Genomic DNA, 22,390 nt, shown 5'->3' with positions numbered 1-22,390 from the left:
TGTGATTAAATCATCCAAACATGATTTTCTAAGATAATCGAGTAAGATTGGAAATATTTAAGCCAAAATACGTTGTTTAAGATTACTTTTTTGGGTATGTATTGTAAATTTTCATATTATATTATATGAAGATTAGAATAATTTTATGTCATAAACTTGCATTAGAATAATTTTCATATTATATGCAGTATCGTGTTTTGAATAAACAGGAAAACAGTGTCTTTACTCTACACAAAGTGTTTTGAATAAAAAAATCTGTATAAAGTGTTTTTTAAATATTAGAAAGAAAAGTTTATGTAAAAGTAAACATAGAATAAACAAGTTATAACATTCTATTCCCTTTAATATATTTAACATTATAGTAAAACTTGTCTTAATTTATTAACACTTCTAATAAAGTGTTGAAAATTTTAGAGAAGAAGATGAAAAAAAAAAAGAAATTCAAAAAAGTTTCCCGTTAAGAAAGTGCATATTCCCTCCTCCCATTTCCATGTGCTAGCTCCATTCAGAAGCACTCTCAAAACCAAAAGCTAGGGTTTCTCTCTCACCGCACCAAACTCAGAATTTCAGTGATTCTTCAACAACTGTTACTTTCGTCTCCACGCTTCGCAACACCATCACTTCCTTCAAGGCTTCAACAATTTCTCACTTCCAAAAAATGAACCAAAATCCGTCGAAACAACTTCAACCTTACTACCAACCAATGCTCAGAGAATCAATCAATCGTTTCATAGCAGAACACCGGAAAGGCACCACCGATTTCAGTGACTTTAGTTCAATCTTTTCTCGTACGCTTCATAGAACCCCAGACCCTCCAATTCCACTCGTGTGGTTCTATTCCGCTCTCGAATTTCACAATAATAGATTGGGAATGGGAAGAGAAGCTTCTAGAACTTCAATAGCGTCGGTTAAGGGTTTGTTTCAGTTGCTTGTTTCGTGTTCTGATGGGTGCGTGTCCATGAAAAGGATAGGTGTTCTCGCACCTTTGGTGTTTGAGCTTTATCGTTTGATGGTTTATGAGAAAGAAATGAAGAGTGACACTGAGGGTTTGGTAGATGGGGTTGTTAGTTATTGTAGCATTTTGTGTATGAAGGAGAGGGTTTTAGGTGATGATGGGAAGATTGTTTTTTTGGAGGAGGATTTTGTGGATTTGATACCGGTTTGGATGGTTGTTTGTGATTGTTATTATGGTCGTGGTTTGTTTGAGGTTGGTGATTTTTTGAAAGGGTTTTTCCCTTTTGTGAGTGATGGAGTTCGAAAGGGAATTGAAATGGGTTGTTGTGAGGTTGGCTTTTTGGCTGGGGTTGTTATGTTTGAAGCTTTTTTATTGAAAATGTGTTTGATTTTTGATGTGGGGATCACAAAAGAGGAGAAGGAGAAGAAGTTGCATGATTCTGCAGCTCAGATCACGACTGGGTTTCAGAATTTTTACTTTTTGGGTAAGAACTTGTTACTTCTCATACTTATTACTAGCAAGGTTTTAAATTGCAGTTGCAGTCCTCAATGTTAATGTGAATCGTGGTCAAACACTGCTATGTTAGTCTCAACTGTAGTTGTGTTGCTAGTGCAATTTTATTGGAAAAATATGATGTTGTTGCCATAATAGCAGCATCATTCTGTTTTCTATAGCTTTGATAACAACTAGTTAGATGTTTTTCAAGTGATTACATTAATGTATATGATTGACTCGTGTGGATAATGGGGTGGGGTATGATAAATTCAAAACGACTTTCATAAAGACTTTAACCTTTTATTGTTATGCATTCTCTCTCTTTTCCTTAGCAACCTTAATAACAATTTCTATGTAATGAATAACTTTGTTGTTCTTAGTTAATGTACTTTTTGGTTTTCTGTTTTCACCCTAATGATGCCTTTGTTAGCAATTGCCTTTATCTATCTATATATCTATCTATCTATATATATAATCATGTTCTTTCATTATGTTGGAATTTAGGTTCTACTGCATTTTAGGAAAGCCAGATCTTGATGAAATTTAATTTTGATTGTTTATTTGAGAAATGCTACTGTCAGTCACTTTAACACTTTCGGTTAGACACTCTCTCGCAGATACGGGCATATGACCACGTCACTCATTTTTCAATCTTTTAAAATGGTAACCGGTTGAACAAGTTTAAAGAATTTATTAGAGTTTTATTTTTAAATAATATATTGAAATTATTCTCAAAATACTTTATATGCGAATTTGGAAAGCACCCCTAATTCAACATCTCCATTGTTGCTATCGAATGAAGGACCGAAGAAGATCCATAACAACATAAGGAAGAAACTCATCTGTGCCTAACCCATTGACTTTACCGCCTCAAAAGCCCCCGTTGAAAGATCTCTACAGTTGCTAGTTTTATTGGAATAATTTGATTTGGGCTTTGTGAAATTTGGGAAAAGATTTGTTTTTTTTGTTGTTGATGTTTAGCAGATGATTTAGGGCCTGAAACTTGAAGGTTGGCTTTATGTGTCAGATTGTTGTGTTTGATGTCTGTCCATATCCTTCCTTCTGCTGTTATTTAATCATGGGTCGCAGCAGCTATGGAGTACTTGAGCTGTGGTGTATGAGATTACAAACATTTTGGCGTGCAAAAAGTTTACCAAGAGCCTTTGATTTTTTGCACATAATAAAAAAAAAGAATTACAAAGAACTAAACATGGTGAGCCTGTAAACAAGTAACTGAGTTTAAAGAGAAGTGTGACGTGGCCATATCCGCGATAAAGTGTCAAAGTGAGTGACGGTAGCATTTATATCTATGTCCTAATACTCAGGTTGGTTTTGATGTACATTCATGAACCATCCATTCAGAGTTGTCTCCTGTATTTGTATGGGTCAATCTGATCATACAAAATTGTCAATTTTCTTAGTTTAAGATTTACCTTTATTTGTTTATTTCTCAGCTTGACATTGGTCGAATCCTTGTGCTTTCTGGGGTGACATCATTACAGTTTTCGTGTGTGTACTTCCTGACTGCTTATTGGTGCATATCAGATACCCTTTTCAGGATTTTGTTGGAGCCAGTTTTACCAGTGATCTCCTTGCTGGTCAGTACCATCATACCATGTCTTTTATCTAGCATTACTTGATTATAATTTGGAATTAAGGACTTGCAGGAAAATCACCTATCTTTTTCTCCAGGAAACTATGTCTGGGTAAGACTAATTTCAAATAATTTCAAGCCCTCATATTAGCCTACTCGACACAGGTTAAACCAAGGCCAGTCATGTCATGATGCCACTGCCTCTATAAATAGGTTACTTAAGTAGCATTTGGCATGTGGACAGAATGAATTAGATCAACCTATTTTGTTCACTTTTTTCCGTCCTTTTAGATAACTAAAACATACCGATTTTCCATCTCTGGTCCTGTTTTGTTCTGTTTTTTATATGCACCAAGCACAGAACAAAACTGATGTTCTGATCTAATAATTTACCAAACAAATCTTTGGTTAGCTTGTGATAACATCCAAGCGTATTTTTTGTCGGCATGGAAAACCTATTTTTCATAATAGAGTATAGGTGAGGAGAGCTTTGGGTCCTACTCCTTATGAAAATGAAAAAAGTTAGCACTCAAGTTTTATTCTTCATATGATAATTGAGGTAAGACCAGGAGTTTAAATATCGATTCTGTTCAGCAATATTGGATATTTATGATTTAGATGTTAAAATTTTAAAACTTATTATAAAGGGGCTACTACTTGGTTAGTAGCATTGATAATTGTGGTTCATATGATAATTGTGGTTCACCAATTATTCATGTATATTCCCAGTAAAAAAAAGGGGCTACTACTTGGTTAGTAGCATTGATTACTCATTGCCATAATCTTCTCAACATTGACTCCGATACGGGGAAACCTTCTTTTGTCGGTAATTTGAGTTCTTTAGTTATAGAATGTCTTTTTTCATTTCCCTTCAAGAAGTGTATGATGCATTTTATTCCTCGTTTCTAATTCTTGCTGTTATATTCACCAATCTACTGGTTGTTTTGCTATAGGGTTCTGAAAATGAAGTTCTTTTAAAAGAAGTCTTGTACAATTCTGTGATGATGATGGATTATTCATTCATTAATCCTCAAACCGGAGTTTCACTGTATGCCAATAGCCTCAAAGATTTTGCTATTAATTGGTTGTTTGTTTCTGAGTTAGCTATCCAGTCTGCTAGGTATGATAAAAGCCTATTGTACCGTTGAGGAATGAATTATGAAGGTGTTTCCATAATGTCTCAGCTGATAAGTCTCATAATCTGCTTGGCAACAGGGTAAATGGTGATCAGGGGAAAGCTACTTCTTATGTAAATGCCTTCTGTAGATCCTGCATTCCTAATCAATTGATTAACTGGGTTATTAGTCAAAGTGGCATAGACAGAAAGATCAACAGACCAAATGTTTCCACTCCCATAGCTCTTATAAGTGAGTTCCTCCAACTACCCCTCAAATTTTGTTATTCTTTTGACTGAGAAGAGGCTTTTAAATTTTTAAAAATTCCAGCAAGCTGTATAGTTGAATGTGGTTGCACGCAGTTTCAAGTTGTATTGGTGTTGTTGGTGATTGGATTCCAACTATGGTTAACTGAGATGAGCTGCCCATTTTGCATAGTCTATTTCCTCTTGTCTGTCAGATTTTTATCCCTTTGTTTTATTGCGTAACTAATGATTAGTGATTTCATACTCAGAATGGCTTCTAGTTGTCGAGGAAGACGGATTGGCGATATTTGGTTGTCAAACTGCCAAGCATCGTGCAAAGGCTTTCTTTTTCACTTCAAGAACCGAGTGTAGGCTTCCGGTGATCAAACATCTCTTTTTAAATTGTATACATGAAGGCTCCGAGGTAGATGTAATTGGTGGTGGTGATGTAGAGATGCATGATGCTGTGGACACCATAAGTTTGTCTGGTGATGATAGAACGAGCACAGCCACCACAGATGGAACTAGAAAACGCAAAGAGGGAATTGAGGATGATAAGAAAGCACAACTAAAGTATATGAGGTGTCAGTTTCATGAGAATTCAGTGAGAGGAAACCCCTGTATATTCAGGCAACAATGATAGATTTGGATAGTGGGAGTGTGGCGAGGTATTTTGGTTTCACGTAGCTTAGGAGTAATGGAAGGTTAGGAAGTAATGGTACAATATAGTTGATGAAAAGTTATGAGAGGATGCAATGCTGGCAATTTTTTATGGCTATCCATTTTGGTTACTTTTGCTGCTACTGAATAGGAAACATTGAGCACAAGATCCTCTAGCATAGTGGGCCCTTCAATTTTAACTTAGTTGGCATAATGCCATGACATAATGTACTCTGAAACTTCAAATTACCTAACTGTACTCATTGAGCATCTGACTTGGTCTTGAAGCCAGTAAACACTAAAACACGTTAGAAGTAATTAAATTTGAATATATTTTGTATCCTTCTAAATATTCAGCTTTTATATTTTAGTTCGTTATTCATATGTTGATTTAGCTTTTAGTCTCTTTTTGTCGTAACAATTACTTTGACTTTGTTTGGGAGTTAGGAGCCAGAGAAAGATAGAGATGTAGTGGATTTTAAAACTTATTCAAAATCCTCCAATGTTATTCTCCAATACATACATTAGATACATTTTCTTTTGCTGCCATGTATAATGTATCGTAGGGTTTTAGTTCAATGAAGAAAACTAAAATCTTATGCAAGGTTGGAGATTTTCACCCTCCTCATTCCCATATTCTCAAAATCGTCATCTCCCTTTCTCTCTGAACTTCAGATCATAGCCTTAGTCTCTATCCAATTCATTAAGGTGTCTAGTGGCAAATAAGAGGTTACATTGTGGGTCTCATAAGGACGATTCTTATGTGTATAATCTAATTTCAGTTATCTCCTTTAGCTTCCTATCAGATATGACAATAATTAATCTATTTTTTATCCAATATTTAGTGTATCTTAGTTTTCAAAGAAGACTAATCATTATTGCAGTGTGTAGATGTCCTTGACCAAAAATTCATCGGAAGTGTATCTTAGTTTACTAACAAGTGTTTTTAGAATATTTGTTAAGTATTTAAAGATAAATATACTATATTGAAAAGTACATTGAGAATTGTATATTTAATTTTTGAAAATTTAAAATTTATTTTTTTTAATATAAATTTTTTATTTTTGTTGTATTCTTAGGAGATACATGATCCTTTTTATAAATGGTTTTTTCAATATCCCAAAGCTTATAAAAGTGATTTTAAAGGAAGATAATAAACATAATTAGGTAAGTATATCTATTTTTTGTTGTTAAAAAACAAACAAAATGATATATGTCAAGATAGTAAATAAAATGATAGATGTACAGATAGTTCGGATTTCGGGTTGGTCAGTGGATTTGTGGAGTCCAACCAATCAACGAGTTTGGCTGGGGAGGATTGAGTCAAATACTACGATCTATTTTGATGTCTCTAATAAAACATGATGCAACTTTTGAGTTTCTCGATATGAGATAGTATATCTATATATTTCATGATACAATAGCCTATAATCTCAAAATGTTATGATTTGATTTGGGTGTGGATTGACTAATTCTATTCCTCTGGTCTCTATCAATATCACGTTTTTCAATATAGCATTTCACATAGATTTTTAATTTACCTTTAAATTTTGACATGAGGTTGATTTCAACAAATTATTGATATATATCCTTAATGAAAATTAACGTTCTTTTGTTACAAGAGTTTTTGGAGATTTGTATATATGTTGGAATAAACTTAAATTTAAAGATTTTTTTTCTTCATATTTCTTAACATATCCAAATTTTCGTATTTAAGATCTTTGACCCTTTATTGACACTCCAAGGTACTCTCACGATTTAGTCTTTTTGGATATGTTATATAACTAATCATCGAGTCAATAATGGAAATTGTATGTATTAAGCATCACACTAATTGATGAATTATAGTTAACAATCAAGCGTCGGAAAACGACAATTGATTAGATTAGAAATTGAATTCACATTCAAAAAACTACAATCGATTAGATTAGAAACCGAATTCACATATGATTGATTTACGCTTGTTTAATCAATTCTATACTAAAAAAAAGAATCACAATTAAGAAATTGAACTTATAGAATCTTATGATAGGTCCGAAATTCCTGAGCCAGTTAATCAGTCATTTCAATATATGCGACTTTAATTCGTGTCCTCAGTCTTGTTGAACCTAAAGTCAAAGCTCTTTTTTGTTTTCATTGACTCTAAATTCAATTTGAATTATTGCCTTACACTATGTTTTTATTATTCGTATTTGTCCCGTGTGCGATCACCGGATAAAATTTGGCGAATGCATCTCCATCCTCACAAAATGAACATATTATATAGTTTTCGTTGGATCTGACGTTATTATAGTTATGTGTGTATGAGAAGAGATGTTGAACACCTCATTCCTGTGTCCTTAATTCATTTAGTGAATTTATTGCAATTAAATTAAAAAGAAAATGACCTCTTTGAAGTAGTTGGCTTTCCATTCAGTCAAAAGAAAAAGTAGTTGTCTTTCAACATTAGTGGTCACTACACTAACACTAGACACACTATTAGAGAATCTTAACTTATTTCATCAAGATGTATTGAATAGGAGTTTGTATAAAAATTAATTGGTTTTGGTTAAAAATATATACAACTAGATTATATTTTGAATTCGAACTCAAAATCTCGTAGTTATCCTTATACGTAAATTTTCCATTATTTCATTAAAAAAAACAAAGTTAAAATTCTCAATTGACATTATATTGAAAACATCCTCTCGAGTGGGGAAACTCATGTCGACATTGAGAGGGGAAAATAGACACGATGGGTATAATCCTTTTACATATTCTCAACATGATTTAAATCTTTCTTTTGTTTTCTTCTTGGATATTGAATTATTACTCCTATTTAAGCTTATACGTAAAATTGTAGGGGACAAGGAATTCCAATTCAAATTGAAAGTGATATTTCTGCCCAATGTATCAAGTTGTGGAGCCCATCTTTATTTGTTAAGGTACACACGTCTCAAAGTGCAATTTTAATGCATGATTGTTAGAGTGCTGACTTTCTACCTTTGATTTATAAATGCTTAATACATAAAATCCTTGATAATAATGTCTTTCCAAAAACAAAAATAATAATCATAATTCAAAGAAAATTTTGTAACATTGTCGGTGGCTATGACGAAATAACTCATGGAATCATTTACCACCGAAATATAAAAAGACCAGACACTTTCATAACAAGCTTGTGTTTTTTTTTCTTCTTCTTGTTTTTACATAATTACTTGTTAAAACAAATGTCGTTTTATATAGATTTAATTTCTTTTTAAAAAAATATTTGTTTTACGTAGGTTAAGAAATCCAATAAACAAATGAATAAGTATAATAATTTTCAAAATGTATCGTCGTTAATTATTTATTATTAAAAATTATCATAAATATATAATAAAATATAATGATTTGAAAGTGATGCATTAATTATTAGTTAAGAGATGTAGTTGGAAAAAAATTAGTTTAAATATGTAAATAGAATAAAATAATTAGTATTTCATTGAAAATACACTAAAAAAATTAGTTAGGAATGTAAATAGATCACTCATCGCATTGATAACAATATTGAAGGAAAATTTAATAATATGAAGGAAATTCACATTATTATTAGAGACATATGAGTTAGTTTTGGCAACAGTCACTTGAAATATTTAAGTCTGATTTGATCTTAATATTACTTTAACTATAGATTTGAGGTTAGTCTTTCAATTTGAGCTTGCGTTATATTTGGGTTTCGATCAAGTTAAGGTTGAGGGTAGTTATCTTAGTGTCATTCGTGGGTTGCAAGAAGCATATAACAATCACTCATATTTTGGCTTGCTATTAGATGATTGTCTCATGATTAGCAGCTATTTTAATTTTTTAAAGTCAAAGCATGATAGAAGAATTGCTAATGTTTTCTGTTCATCGTTTAGTTAAATTTGCATTGTCTTGTTATTTTTTTGGATACAGAAGGCAATGTATTTCGGATTATATATATATATCGTGTTTTTTTAAAAATTAACTAATATATCCCTACATTGAAATATATATATAAAATGTTCTACCTTTTTTATTTTTAAGATATCTGATAATTTTCAAATAAATCTATATTATTTTAATATTTTATTCCTATTTTATAGATAAAATAATAATTTAATTATATTTTGTTAATATATATATATATATATATATTTATTTATTTATTTATGTAATCCATCTATTTCTTCATTTATTGCGGATGATTTAATTGTTTAATGAACCAAGTTTTACGTAAACAAATATGCATGTTTAGTATATCACATAATACAAATTTGTTTTTAAAACATCATATTATTAATGTAAAATATCAACAAATTTTATTAATGATTGATGTTGATGGGATAATTTATGAATAACCTTTATTGGAGAATTCCTCTTAACCATATTTTGCTTGGACAAAACTTGGTATAGAAATTTGTTTGTGTTAAATTTTATTTTTTAGTTAAAACACGGTAAAAAATAAGTACATTTATTAATATATTGAAGTGTGAAAACTATATGATTTTGAAATACAAATTACTTATATAAAGCAAATTTTGGATGAATTTAAAAACATTAATAGTTTTTCTATTTGATAACATTTTTTGAAAATATTATGAGGATATACAAATAATATCCTACAAAGTATTTATGGTTTAGATAAATTATTATTATTATTATTATTATTATTATTATTATTATTATTATTATTATTATTATTCTCTTCTCGTTGTTTTAATTACAACAATAATAAATGATGCACTTTTATCTTGTAATCACATATATCGTCAAGACTTTTGATGTTCAAATAACACTACTATTTTTTTAAAAAAAATATATAAATTTTTCTCAAAGTTAAATAAGTGGACTATAAAAAATACGAATATAAATTTAATTTATAACTATTAATGTATTTTTTTTTCAACATTATATAATTATCATATCAATAAAAACATTGAATTTTAATAATAAGTATTTCTAAAATTTTATATATAAATGATTGTTATTTATTAACGGCTTTTTATTAATCATGACATTGAAAAAATTAATCTCTTTTTATTTATTTAGTATATATCTTTTGGTTAATTAAAATATTTTGACAAGAAATATATTGTTTAAAAAAATAATAGTATACTCACTTCAAGTTTATTTTGTTTAATAAATAATTGCATTTTAATTTTGTATTATATTTTTTTAGCTTAGTTATACTTTTTTTTAATCAACATATATCTTTAGAGATATAATTGAAAAGCTAATTTTTTAAATAAGAGATTATAGAATAATAATACGTTCAATAAAACATTAAAATTGTCAACAACAAAGAAAAAAAAGCAAAACATTAAAAATAAAAACAGTTAAAAAATTGTGATTTGATCTTTTTTTTTTAAATCATACATAAAGTTATGAACATTTAATTTGATAGACAATGAGTTCCAACTATGATTTAATTAAACTAAGTTCTCTTAAATTGTTCTTCTTAACTTAAGTTCCTTAGTTACTTAAAAATTGAGCAATTAATATAATTATAAAATTAAAAAGGTTTAATTGTAATTTTAATTCTTCTATTTTTACTTATTATCCAAATTGGTTATTCTATTTTAAAAGTCAACAATTTTAATCATCTATTTTGATACTTTAATTAAAAAATAATGATGTGTGATGTTTTAAATAACGTGACATATTTATATGTATGGTGATGTAAAATGATTAGATTAATATATATGAAATTAGAATAAAATATCATATAAATTTAGATTTTAATTTCAAAAATATTCATATTTTTAATTTAATTAATGAAATATAATTAAATAATATATTTAAATGATCGTATATTATAAAATTGTATGTCACGTCATTAAAATATGTCAAATCATTATTTTTTTAGTTAAAAGATTTGAGAGACACAAAAGTGTCGATATTTAAAAAAGGGACAATTTTATAAATTAATAATAATAAAATAATTAAAATTACAAGTAAGTCAACTTGAAAAATCTCAACATTATTTATTCTTTCAGTATATTTTATATGAGTTAAAAATTAAATAAATTATATTCCAGAGTCTTATGTAGAGCAGAGAAAACCTAAAAAATCAAATGCATTTATAGAAATATTTTTTAAATTATCCGCCAAATCATTATATAAATAGTAAAATCTAATTTCATAAAACAACCCACTAATTTAGAATTATATTAACATTTTACGTATAAAAACACAAATATGTAGTATCTTCAATTCTTTTTTGCAAGCAATCAAGTAAAAATGGAACATGTGTAAATACAACTCAATATTATATTTTATGAAGAATATTTTAATTTTGTTCTTTAAATGTGACATTCTAATTTTGTTAATTAACTAAAAACATTTTGTATACTTCACTATAATAAAGATACTTCTGTTAATGTTTGGTCTAGTGAGATTATCACTTTTCAATATATTCTATTTTTATCAAAATATAGTAAAAGTGAATTAAAGAATATTTAAAAAGTAATCTAAATATTTAGATCAACTTTTTGACCTATGACTAAATGATTATGTAAAGCTTTTATTATATATTGTTAGTGCAAAGCAACTGATATTTTCTTTTTAATTTTAAAATTTCTATATGTAAACTAATAATACTTAAATATGCATAAATTTTAATTTTGTTGAAATAATATTTTAAAAAAATATAACTTAATATGTTTATATATAAAAGATATTAAGGAAAAAATTAAAAAAGAGAAAAAGAAAATGTCGGCGAACCCAAGTGTGGTTAATTGAACCAGAGTCTCAGGTTCCAACTGTCGATGCGGACCGCTCGTGATTTAGAATCGTCGGTGACTCGGTTTTGACTCGCTCGAGTTTAATTTAATTAATTATTTAATTATTACCAGAAGTTACAACAACAACAAAAAAACTCAAACTCAATACACGCCGCGATTATTTTTTTGTTTGTTCTTATTGCCAATGCCATATATATAATCAAATCGAACCAAACCAAACCAATCCAATTCACAAACTGCATTTCCAAACGCGAAACGCAAAACGCGATTTCAAATTGAAACTCTAATTCACTATTCACATGGCTGATTCAACACCAACCGATTCAGTGTCGGTGGACATGGATTCCATCTCTCCTTCACCTAAGGCATCTTTCTATCTGCATTCTCCATAATCATTTTCTTCTTTTTATTTTCTTTTCTCTTATTCATTTATCTTCTTTTACTTTTAATTTTTTATTTTGATTTCTTAACCGTTTTTTGTTATATTGATTTTTTTTTGTTTGTGTGTGGAGTTGAGTATTTTGTTCTCTTAAGAATGGCTTAAATTGTGTTTTTGAGCTTTTATTAACTTGTTTGCGAAAACGATAGTTGTTGATGTCGTTTTGATTCTCTGCGTTTGTGTGATCGATGAAATGATACCTGATAATGAATTAAGCTTGATGTAAAAACTCAGGAATAATGTGAACTTGTGATTCTCTATGGTTTAGGTGTTAAAAGGTTACTTCATATAGCTATAGCTATTAGCTACTAGTTCACTTTTCGATATGAGTTAAGAGTTTTAATTTTTTTTTAAAGATTTGAAGATTCAGTGAAGGAAGATAATTGAGTCTGTGTTATCATGATTTTGGATGAATTGAAGAAATAGGATTGTGTTTGTAAACTTTTTATGTCATACTATTTTTTTTCCAATGACAATATATAGTGGCTACTACACAAGGTTTTTAAAACACAGTCTCGGAAACGTTGTGGTCGGAAAGTGATTCTTGGTATTATAGAGAATTCTGGTGCGTTATTGGCCGTAGTTGAAAAGCGATTATTGATATTGCAAAGAACTGTGGTCAATGGAAGCTGCTGTTGTCTCCTCAATGGCAGCTGCATTGCGGCTGCAAAGACACAAAAAAACTTGGTGTCGTGGCCTAGAACGTGGTCACAGACTCATAAACCTTTTGTTAAAACCGTAGGCTCGAGTGAAGTAATTTTGATTAAAAAGGTACCTCTTCAGATGCTATATATGTGTTGCTGCCTTGAAAGGTTTGGAAACCTTCATGTTATGAACTGCATCTTTACACCCGACTTCCATTTCATGTGTTGAAGGAACCCTCAAAGAATTTTTCTCATTTCGTTTCGTAGCTATCTGTGCAGACATGATTTAGGGTTTCTATGTTTTAAATCTTCTTTAACGTCTGCAATTTTTCTGGCAACCTTTAAACTTTTGTGATGACGCTTGAATGGAGCTTCAAACTTGATTTTCTTCACTGCCACCATAAATTCGAGCTCCTATAAAACATCTAATGCTCGATGACCTGTTTTGCTCCTCTTTTATTTAGTATTTGTTGTTTTAAATGCAATGGTATAATCGAAAGCCATTTATTGTCTGTTTTTTGCCAACTTGATGTGCTGTTACTGATTGATATGCTACTTGTATGTCTCTGCAGGAACATATTATCAGAACATGTCACGGTTCTGTCTCTGTTGCTGTGTATGGAGACCAGGACAAGCCAGCTCTTATCACTTACCCTGATTTGGGTTTAAATTGTAAGTTAAATGGGTTTTGGGTTTTTTATAGAACCCTCGACTCTCTTTTCTTATAACTAGAGGGCTTTGCATATATCTTGATTTATTTTTTCCTTAATTTTTTTATTAGAACGTTGAATTTAATTGTCTGAAAATTACAGTATTTATTGATATATCTTGATCATTATGTGTATCTTGTACATTTCAGTAGGTTTAATTTTGACAATCTGGTGGTCGCTGGTTCTAAAATATGTAGCGCAGTCTTCATAAAAAACGTTTGCTCTTTTACCCTCTTAAAAATACGTTTCGCTTACTCATTAACATATTTCTAATATGAGTAGTCAACCTTTTCTCCTAAAAGGTTTTATTTAGAAAAAAATCAACTCTAGATGTTGTTTTGTGGCTTTTCTTAGAAATAATTAATTTCGTGCGTTTCTTTCATTTATATACTGACAATCTAACCCTTATTTTTCCTGTGTGTGGTTTCATCATCAGACGTCTCCTGCTTTCAAGGGTTATTATTTTGTCCCGAAGCATATTACTTGCTGCTCCACAATTTTTGCATATATCACATTAGTCCACCTGGGCATGAGGTCTGTAGATTTATATCTGGAAACTTTGCTATGATATTGGTTGATTGATTCATATGTCCATACTGTTATTAATATATATATATATATATATATATATATATTGTTGAATGTTTATAGTTTACCTGGTTGCTTATCATCTTGTGCTTTCTTCAAGAGCTATTGCAGTTGGGAGCTGCTGCAATTGATCCGGATTACCCTATTCTATCAGTAGATGACTTAGCTGATCAAATAGCTGAGGTGCTTAACTTTTTTGGGTGAGTGTGTTCAAGCTTAATCAGCAATTTCTTTCCATTTAGTGACATGGAGTAATTTCTTTAAAGCAATCTCCATTTGGCTTTAAATATTGTTTTTTTTACAATGTTGACAGTTTCAAGTTCCTTCTGTAATGGACAGATTGATAGTGATGGATCAATAATTTGTGTAACTGATTCTAGCAGATGATTTAATCTTCCATGCATCTTGGGATCTGACCCTACTTTTTTTTTTTCAGTCTTAATGCAGTTATGTGTATGGGAGTAACTGCTGGGGCTTACATCCTTACCTTATTTGCTGTAAGTTTTCATGCGTTCCCCCCTTCCCTGTCCTCTCTTAAATGACTTGAAATTACTTACATATTTTTCCAACTCTTGACAACAGATGAAATATAGACAACGTGTGCTTGGTTTGATACTTGTATCTCCTCTATGTAAAGAACCATCTTGGTCTGAATGGTTGTACAACAAGGTTCCTTTCCTATGCTGAAAGATTCTTTATGTAAAAAATCATCTCACTTTTTGCTAAAGAAATTGTAATATTTGCAGGTCATGTCAAATTTACTATACTTTTATGGCATGTGTGGGGTGGTAAAGGAAATATTGCTGAAGCGGTACTTTAGCAAGGTATATTTACGTCCAAAAGCATTTCTTGTTCTACTCCCAATGTTAGGCTGAGTTATTTAATTTTATTTGTGATGATAGGAAATTCGTGGTGGTGCTCAATTACTGGAGTCAGATATAGTCAAAGCATGCCGAAGGGTTAGTCTATGTATTTTTTTTCCATGTAGTGACTGGGTTTAAGTGGCATTTAACATGGGCCAACAAATAGATTTGCCCACCACAGTCAAATGCACATATGACCTGCATTATTAGCCATTCCCATATGGTAATTCAGTAATTTATAATTTCGCTCCGAGGTATCAACATTACGTCACTGATACCCAAATCAATAGTATTTGGAAATTATGATCATTTCCTCACTTTCCCCCTTTTCTACCTACCGAAAAAGCTTGTCTGCATGTCCTCACTTCTTTTTTTATGTCTCTCTTACTCAATTGATTCCTTACTAGACGAGCATCACTTGGCTCTATAATTTGCATTAATGATGCGTTTATAGTAATAAGCGACTTCCAGAGCAACAAATAAACATGACACACACACACATATGTAAGTATATATTTATTTCAGTTTCTCTCATAATTTTCTTTGAATCCAAATGTCTCTAGGCCCCATTCCGTTTATAAGTATTCAAATTTCGACTCATCTTACAATCAGAGCGCCCTTCGAAAATTGTGATTGTTGATTTTATAACTATTATATCAACAGTAAAATGTGCATTTGACCACGGTGGGGAAATCTCTTAATTTGATTGTGTTAAACTTCACCCTGGGTTTAACTTGTTGCTGGTTTTATGATGCTGAACATTCCTTGTCTGAGTCTATTTTGATATTTTCTGACAGTCGTTGGATGAGAGGCAGAGCTTGAATGTGTGGCGGTTCCTTGAAGCCATTAATGGGTATGATGATTTACTTCAAGGTGGTGATTTTCATTTTCTTTTTGAGGGTCAGGTGTTTTAAAAGTGATGATTTCTCATTATCTGCAACATGTTAATTATTTCTAAGGTTGCAACAACACAACTCAGAAATTAATCATATATACTTGTATTCATGGCTGATAAATCACCTGTTTTGGTACACAGTGAAATACCAACAATTCAGTTCAACATGTTTAGGGATGACCCTGGATTGCAATGTTCATGTTTCTACTTTCTTAGGGACATATTCCATTTTTATTTAACTGTCTTGGCATCTTACAGGAGACCTGACCTAAGTGAAGGATTGAGAAAATTACATTGCCGTTCACTAATTTTTGTTGGGGATATGTCTCCATTTCACTCAGAGGCACTCCATATCACTTCAAAGTTAGATAGACGATTCAGTGCCTTAGTTGAGGTACGTAAATAGTTCAATTTCCTTTTAATATGAAGTGATAATGTATATATACCATATCAGAATATCAGAATGAGCTTATATTTAATAGCTGTTGGTGTGGAGCTACAGGTTCAAGCATGCGGGTCAATGGTGACAGAGGAGCAGCCCCACGCCATGTTAATACCGATGGAGTACTTTCTCATGGGATATGGTCTGTACAGGCCATCTAAGTTGAGTGTCAGCCCAAGAAGTCCATTGAGTCCATCTTGCATTTCTCCAGAGCTTTTTTCACCAGAGAGTATGGGTTTGAAATTGAAACCAATAAAGACAAGAATATCTATGGAACTCTAGAAGTAGACGAATAATGGTTGTTTGGCAATTTGCTTCCCCATTTGATCTGTTTATGGAACAAAATCATTTTTCTATGAATAGTGGGAGATCTGATGAAATGGGGAATGCCAAATGGTTGTAGATAATGGGATAAGAAAATAAGATATCAACAAAAAGGAAAGAAAAAGCAAGAGATTAGAAGAAACGAACAGATAGTTATTCATTCATTTGTAATCATAGATTTTAGTTAATGAGTCTGAAGCCTTAAGTTGACAGCTTCAGAATTGTTGTTTTTGTATTTAATTTTGTTTAAAGGTTGTGATTACAATTTGTAAAGCAAACATGGAGGCATAAAAAGTCTATCTCCTGCTTTGAAAATGTTGTCGGCAATAGACATTTTTTTCAATGTTTATATTATTATTTTGTCTGCATTTTCAATGCGGTTCAATTGTTAATGCATCTTATCATATGGAAAAGTCATATTGTTCATATGTTATCTGTTTACAGTGGTCCCTTCCTGCAAGTCCAAATTTGATAAGTGCTCTTTTTGCACGTAAGGCTGTCACTGCAAGTCCACGTTTAAAAGGTTGCCATCGCTGATAAAAACAAGTAATTTAAGCATTTTCGATATCTTCAAATGAATCTGTTACTATTTATAATACTCAGATTTTTCAACTTTCAACTGTAAAAGTTATATAATGCATTCATTTTATGTGGAATAGTTTTTTTATAAAAAGAAATTAAATTGTCGTACATTTAAATTATTATGTATTTTTGAATCTTTAACTACATATTGTATCTTTTCTCTTAACTATAAAATATATCTTTTCTTTTATTTATAAAGCTAACCTCTCAAAAAATGGCAATGGTCAGTTACAGATCCTTCTCATGCTAGCATTTCATAAAATAAATTCATACATTTTTATGAGAACCTAGCATAGCTTTACCTATTTTTACCCATATATACACATCTCACTTTGGAAAATGTGGATTATTTAGTTGGCAAGAAAAGGAAGGCACAAAAAGAACAAAAAAATATATAAAGCTGACGAGCATATGAACTATGATATAAAGCTGGTCTTTATTTAGGTAAATGTTAGATTAAAATCTGAATAAATCAGACAACTTCTAGGAAATGGATCCTTCTGTAGGAGATTCAAATCCCAATTCCTAGTGCATAATGATGTCTCCTTGATTTTACAAGAGTAAAATGACATAATTCATAATCGACAAAGTTATATTGGACATTTTAAGTTGGCAGTTGCCACCCTAAATCTCTTTATCAAGAAATCTCTAGTGAGAAAACTCATTCATAGTTATATTAGGAAAGATGATTTAAGCATTTCTACAAGGACAAATGTTGAAGATTGTATAGGCAAAAACTGCTATGGAAATATTTTACAGAAACAATAAACTAGTCTCAACTTAGGACTGATTTTATTTGAAAAAATATATATTTAGCTATTTCATAATTCAACCATCTAGCTTTTCACTCATTTGACCCAAGCACTGTCAATTTGATTTTTAACTGAGGCCCCAAAACAGAATTTGTATCACTTCTCTTGCCTTCAATTACTCTAAAACAAAATAATATATAAATTTTGTACTGCTGACTAATATTCTATATTGTCAACTGAGTCTTGATAATGAACATGTTTTTCAAGAGAACTATAACTCCTCATATAATAGTAATTCCCAACTAAGTAGAGCATTATGCACAATTCTGGTTGTGTTTCTTACATGAACCAAAATTAAAAACCAAAAGATAATGCTTCATATGATGTTACTTTCTTCATCTTCAATTGATATTAAACATTTGATTGTTCATGCTTATCCTACTTCTTTCACTACTCTCATTTTCCCCTTCGTTTCGACAAACTTTTCTTCTATTCATTTCAGCATACATTTCCTCAATCAATGGTTTCCATAGCCGAACACGCGCATTTATAAACCAGTTGGATACCTGTTCAACCAACCACAAATACAACACTAAGCATTATCAATAAAGAACAACAAAATGTTTCAAAACTTCTATAAAATAGAGGTTACATTTTTCGTTCCAAACAAACAAGGATTAAGGTATGTATGTAACAATAGCCTTAAGTACCTGGCTTCTAGTCAATCCACTTTTTATTGCAAGTAAATGCTTCTCTGCATCTTTAGGATACCTGAAATCCATTACATCGTAGTTAGCTAAATACAATAAATTACGGTCCCTACAGTTGTTGCACCATACAACAGTTGTAGAGGATCAGGATTCATGCATTTAAGGTTAACTACATGCACAAATTTCAAATTCATTAATGTTCCTATGATTATAGCCTAAGGTTTTAAATTGTAGTGGCAGTTCCGTTGCAATTGGTTGATATTGTAGAAAATTCAGAGAAATGTAACTGATGCAATCACAATTGCAGTTATGATGCAACCACAATCCGGTCATGCATTTCTAAAAAACCTTGACATTGTGGCCGCAATTGCAGTTGAAGAAATTTTTTTAAAACTTTGATTATATGTTCCATTAAAGCTACTCACGGATGGAGGAAATTCTGAAACATCCAATCGCGTAGAACCGAAACAGATCTTTCTGGCAAGCCCCTTTGAGGCCTCCATAGCTGGTCTTTCTTTTTCAGCTGTTGGAGAGCCCATTGCTTTTGAATGAATGAAGTTTCAACAGACAGTTCCTTATCCTCTTCTGACCATGAGCTGTTAAAATTCGATCCCATGGCAAGAATATGATTGCTAATCCTCTCTCTCAAGTCCTTATATAAGAGAGAAACCGTTTTGACAGCGAAATGCGCATGTATTTGTGGATCAAGCTCAGTAGCAGCATGAAATGCAGATACGACAGTGTGAATCTCATCCAAACACTGACTATATTGATTATCCACCTAAGTAAAAAACAAGACTAATATCATCATGTTGGGATGAAAACTTTCATATATTACCTCTCAACATCACACAATTTGTTTTTGAAACTTTTGTCCTGAAATAGTATTATAAAACTTTCCAAACCATAAATTCCAACAGGAAAAGTAAATATTGCAAAGTGAAATATTTACATGTCTTTGTATGTTTTTGGTTCTCCGGTTTGCATGTGCTCGAGTAAAATTGATTATGACTAAAGGTCAGTTGAATGAAGTGATTTATGCATAGATTAATTATTGTAAAATTGAGTTAAACAACAAATTTGAGAATAAAAATCAACTTTAGAGGAAAAAATTCCAGATTCTAACTTTAAGTTAGAATCAATTTTGGAAGCTAAATCAATTCTACTTGAGCACATGCAAAAGTGAATTCAAACATATACTAACACAACCAAGACCATAATCGATATTATGAATGCCAAATGAATATAATGTAATGTTATGCAAGAGGTTAGCAATGTACCAGCTGTAGAAGCATCAGCAGTTGAGATTTCTTTGATTCAGAAGTATGCCTTTGCAATGAAGAATCTGCATAAGCTTCTTCTGACATAGAACTCGTGTCGTGATTCATTCCTATCCTTCGCTTCGTTGTGGAATAAGAAGTTGATTTATTTCCCCGTCCTCTAACACCAGAAGCCGAATAATTAATCTCATCAAGATTTTCAAATGAATATGTTGCAATTTGAACAAGTATTTCTTGAATCACAGCAAGGTATCTTGATCCTAAAATGGCAGGCGAAAATCTAACATGTTTATCAGACCCTAAACTCATTGAAAGTTCCATACTACTGCATGAGGGTTGTTCCAAACCTGATCTTGTTGTTCCATTCATGCTATGTGTTAAATCAGAGCAACTAATCTCAGAACACTGACCTGAAGTTGGAGATGTTGCAAGACTTAGTGAAAGCTCATTGCTACAATTAGAGGAACTATAAGCAAGATTTGTTAAGTTTGCAACATTAGATGATTGCCATCCATTCGGATCAATGTTCGGTATCGATGAATATGACGGCATGAATCCATTTCCATCACCAAAAGATGAACACAAAGGGTTTGAGTTTGAGTTATCATGCCAATTATTGAACATGTATGTCCCTAAAGCTTCTAAATTCTCTTGAAGACCAATTCTAGCAGGAATTGAAACAGAATGAATTGGCCTTTGAAATTCACTATTAACAATGAGATTTGAAGCATCTCCTACAATAGTTCTTCCGTGTGATGTAACAAATGAACTAGAATCAGCAATAGTAGCATGATTTATGAAGCTAACAGCATCAACATGCCCATTACTTACATCATGTTGATCTTGCTCTCCACTTGAAAGTATTGGAATACCATTTATGATGTTGTTTTGGTTATTAAGGTCAAATGAATAGCAATGAATGAGTGGCTTTTGTGTGAGATGATGTGTGATATCTTCAATGACATTAGAAATTTGGCCAGAAATGTTCATTGGAGCATTATACACATCATTCTCCATTGAGAAAACAATTAGGAAAAGTTAACAAGTGGTACTTGGCACTTCAACGTGCTTTCACAACACCATTCATCTCTATCTTGCTCTCAAAGAAAATAGACACAGCATGACAGATAAATTCTACAAAGAAGAAAAAGAAAATGAAACTTAGATATCATGAAAGTTAGAAGGTAAAAATTAATAGAAAAAGATTGTTTTTCCACTGAATATTACTTAATCTCAAGAATGATTTTTAAGAGAAAACCAAAGTAACAATTGTATGCTCATCAGCAAAAACAAGTGAACCAACCTATCTATCAGTTACCACCCTTCAAATAATTTACATAAATCTTCCAAAATCCAAACATTTGACAACTTCTTTTCAGGATTTCTAGTTGTTTTTCCATCTGTGAGAACCTAGAAAACCACAAAGCAGCAAGAAAAATAAACAAAAATATAAGCATTGCTAGTTTCACATTTCACAGAATAAATCATCATAGAACTTGGTCTTAAAGGCTATGAATTAGTTTGAAAACAAGAATAAGAAGCAAAAACCATGCTAATACTAAAAAGGGTCAACATCAAGAGCATGCATTGGTTCAATTTGCATGAACATTATCAATATTTTAATTCAAGTATCCCAAACCCCAAAAGCACATTTTCATTTTTCACAGATCCCATCAAGATTTATTGATATCACAACTCCAAAACACACTAAAGCTCAAAACTTTACATCATACAGAAAAAAAAACCATCTCAAGAAAAACAAAAAGCATTGAAGAGCGTAAAAAACTATAGTATAAAAAAACATAAGAGAGAGAGAGAGAGAAAGAAACTAGTTATTCACCTATGCATAGATGGAAATGAAAGAGATAGAAAAAGATAGAAAAACCACAAACAAATAAAACAAGGAAAGAGAGAGAAACAATAACATTAACATTGGCATTAGGATACAGTGTATAGTCTTTGGTGCAGTGCCACTCATTTCTGTTTCAGGCTTTAGAGGGCCCATCTTTTCACTCTCTCTCTGATCACTTATCTGAATCACTGCAAAATGAAAAAAAGAAAATATATCTATCTGAAAAATTTGGATTCTTTCTCTCTGTTCATAGCAGGGTGGTTTCAGAACTGAAAGAAAAAGAAAACATTTTTGCTTTTTAAAGCTATTTATAAAACAAGTTGGTAACTTGAATAGAAAAAAAGTTACATACATGATAGAGTAAAAGAAAGAAAAAAAAAGACAAGTTTTTCAGCAAACGTTGCAACTAAACAAATTGGCGTGTGATGCGAACAAAATTACACTGTTTTGTTGTGTTGTGTTGTGTCATGCCCTCCTACTACAACGTACCTAGCCTTCTGTTTATTCCAGCTGTGTCTAT

General features: G+C 31.2%; 3 protein-coding genes across 3 annotated transcripts; 2 read left to right on the top strand and 1 right to left on the bottom strand.

Annotated features, from left to right (window-relative positions):
* The first annotated feature begins 407 nt into the window (after positions 1-407).
* Positions 408-5,397, top strand: LOC101511982 (uncharacterized). Its single transcript, XM_004498857.4, has 5 exons — positions 408-1,439; positions 2,996-3,048; positions 3,998-4,164; positions 4,260-4,411; positions 4,674-5,397. Exons 1-5 carry the CDS (start codon positions 659-661, stop codon positions 5,042-5,044), a joined length of 1,524 nt encoding a protein of 507 aa, XP_004498914.1. The 5' UTR covers positions 408-658; the 3' UTR covers positions 5,045-5,397.
* A 6,519-nt stretch (positions 5,398-11,916) lies between these two features.
* LOC101511661 (protein NDL2) lies at positions 11,917-17,043 on the top strand. Its single transcript, XM_004498856.4, has 11 exons — positions 11,917-12,154; positions 13,445-13,544; positions 14,019-14,116; positions 14,282-14,370; positions 14,607-14,667; positions 14,753-14,839; positions 14,917-14,994; positions 15,073-15,129; positions 15,831-15,886; positions 16,187-16,322; positions 16,431-17,043. The coding sequence occupies exons 1-11, from the start codon at positions 12,089-12,091 to the stop codon at positions 16,650-16,652; spliced, it is 1,050 nt and encodes a 349-aa protein (XP_004498913.1). The 5' UTR covers positions 11,917-12,088; the 3' UTR covers positions 16,653-17,043.
* A 1,160-nt stretch (positions 17,044-18,203) lies between these two features.
* Positions 18,204-22,137, bottom strand: LOC101511129 (homeobox protein ATH1). The gene is made up of 6 exons (XM_004498855.4): positions 21,859-22,137; positions 21,322-21,428; positions 20,019-21,152; positions 19,164-19,519; positions 18,739-18,799; positions 18,204-18,594 (listed from the first exon to the last, which is right to left on the bottom strand). The coding sequence occupies exons 3-6, from the start codon at positions 21,033-21,035 to the stop codon at positions 18,430-18,432; spliced, it is 1,599 nt and encodes a 532-aa protein (XP_004498912.1). The 5' UTR covers positions 21,036-21,152; positions 21,322-21,428; positions 21,859-22,137; the 3' UTR covers positions 18,204-18,429.
* Between the last annotated feature and the right edge of the window lie 253 nt (positions 22,138-22,390).

This window comes from Cicer arietinum, chromosome 4, assembly GCF_000331145.2.
Source record: "Cicer arietinum cultivar CDC Frontier isolate Library 1 chromosome 4, Cicar.CDCFrontier_v2.0, whole genome shotgun sequence".
Taxonomy (NCBI): Eukaryota; Viridiplantae; Streptophyta; class Magnoliopsida; order Fabales; family Fabaceae; genus Cicer; species Cicer arietinum.
The sequence above is the reverse complement of the archived record's forward strand: the minus strand, read 5'-3'. Positions and strand labels throughout refer to the sequence as shown.

Bases quoted from the DNA above. Each gene is read 5' to 3' on its own strand.
- LOC101511982 (XM_004498857.4), top strand. From the start codon at position 659: ATGAACCAAAATCCGTCGAAACAACTTCAACCTTACTACCAACCAATG. The intron at 3,049-3,997 runs GTCAGTACCATC...GTTTTGCTATAG, and splicing joins TACCAGTGATCTCCTTGCTG to GGTTCTGAAAATGAAGTTCT. The intron at 4,412-4,673 runs GTGAGTTCCTCC...TTTCATACTCAG, and splicing joins CACTCCCATAGCTCTTATAA to AATGGCTTCTAGTTGTCGAG.
- LOC101511661 (XM_004498856.4), top strand. From the start codon at position 12,089: ATGGCTGATTCAACACCAACCGATTCAGTGTCGGTGGACATGGATTCC. The intron at 14,371-14,606 runs GTGAGTGTGTTC...TTTTTTTTTCAG, and splicing joins GAGGTGCTTAACTTTTTTGG to TCTTAATGCAGTTATGTGTA. The intron at 16,323-16,430 runs GTACGTAAATAG...GTGGAGCTACAG, and splicing joins GATTCAGTGCCTTAGTTGAG to GTTCAAGCATGCGGGTCAAT.
- LOC101511129 (XM_004498855.4), bottom strand. From the start codon at position 21,035: ATGGAGAATGATGTGTATAATGCTCCAATGAACATTTCTGGCCAAATT. The intron at 19,520-20,018 runs GTACATTGCTAA...TTTTTTACTTAG, and splicing joins TGCTGATGCTTCTACAGCTG to GTGGATAATCAATATAGTCA. The intron at 18,800-19,163 runs GTGAGTAGCTTT...AATGGATTTCAG, and splicing joins TTTCAGAATTTCCTCCATCC to GTATCCTAAAGATGCAGAGA.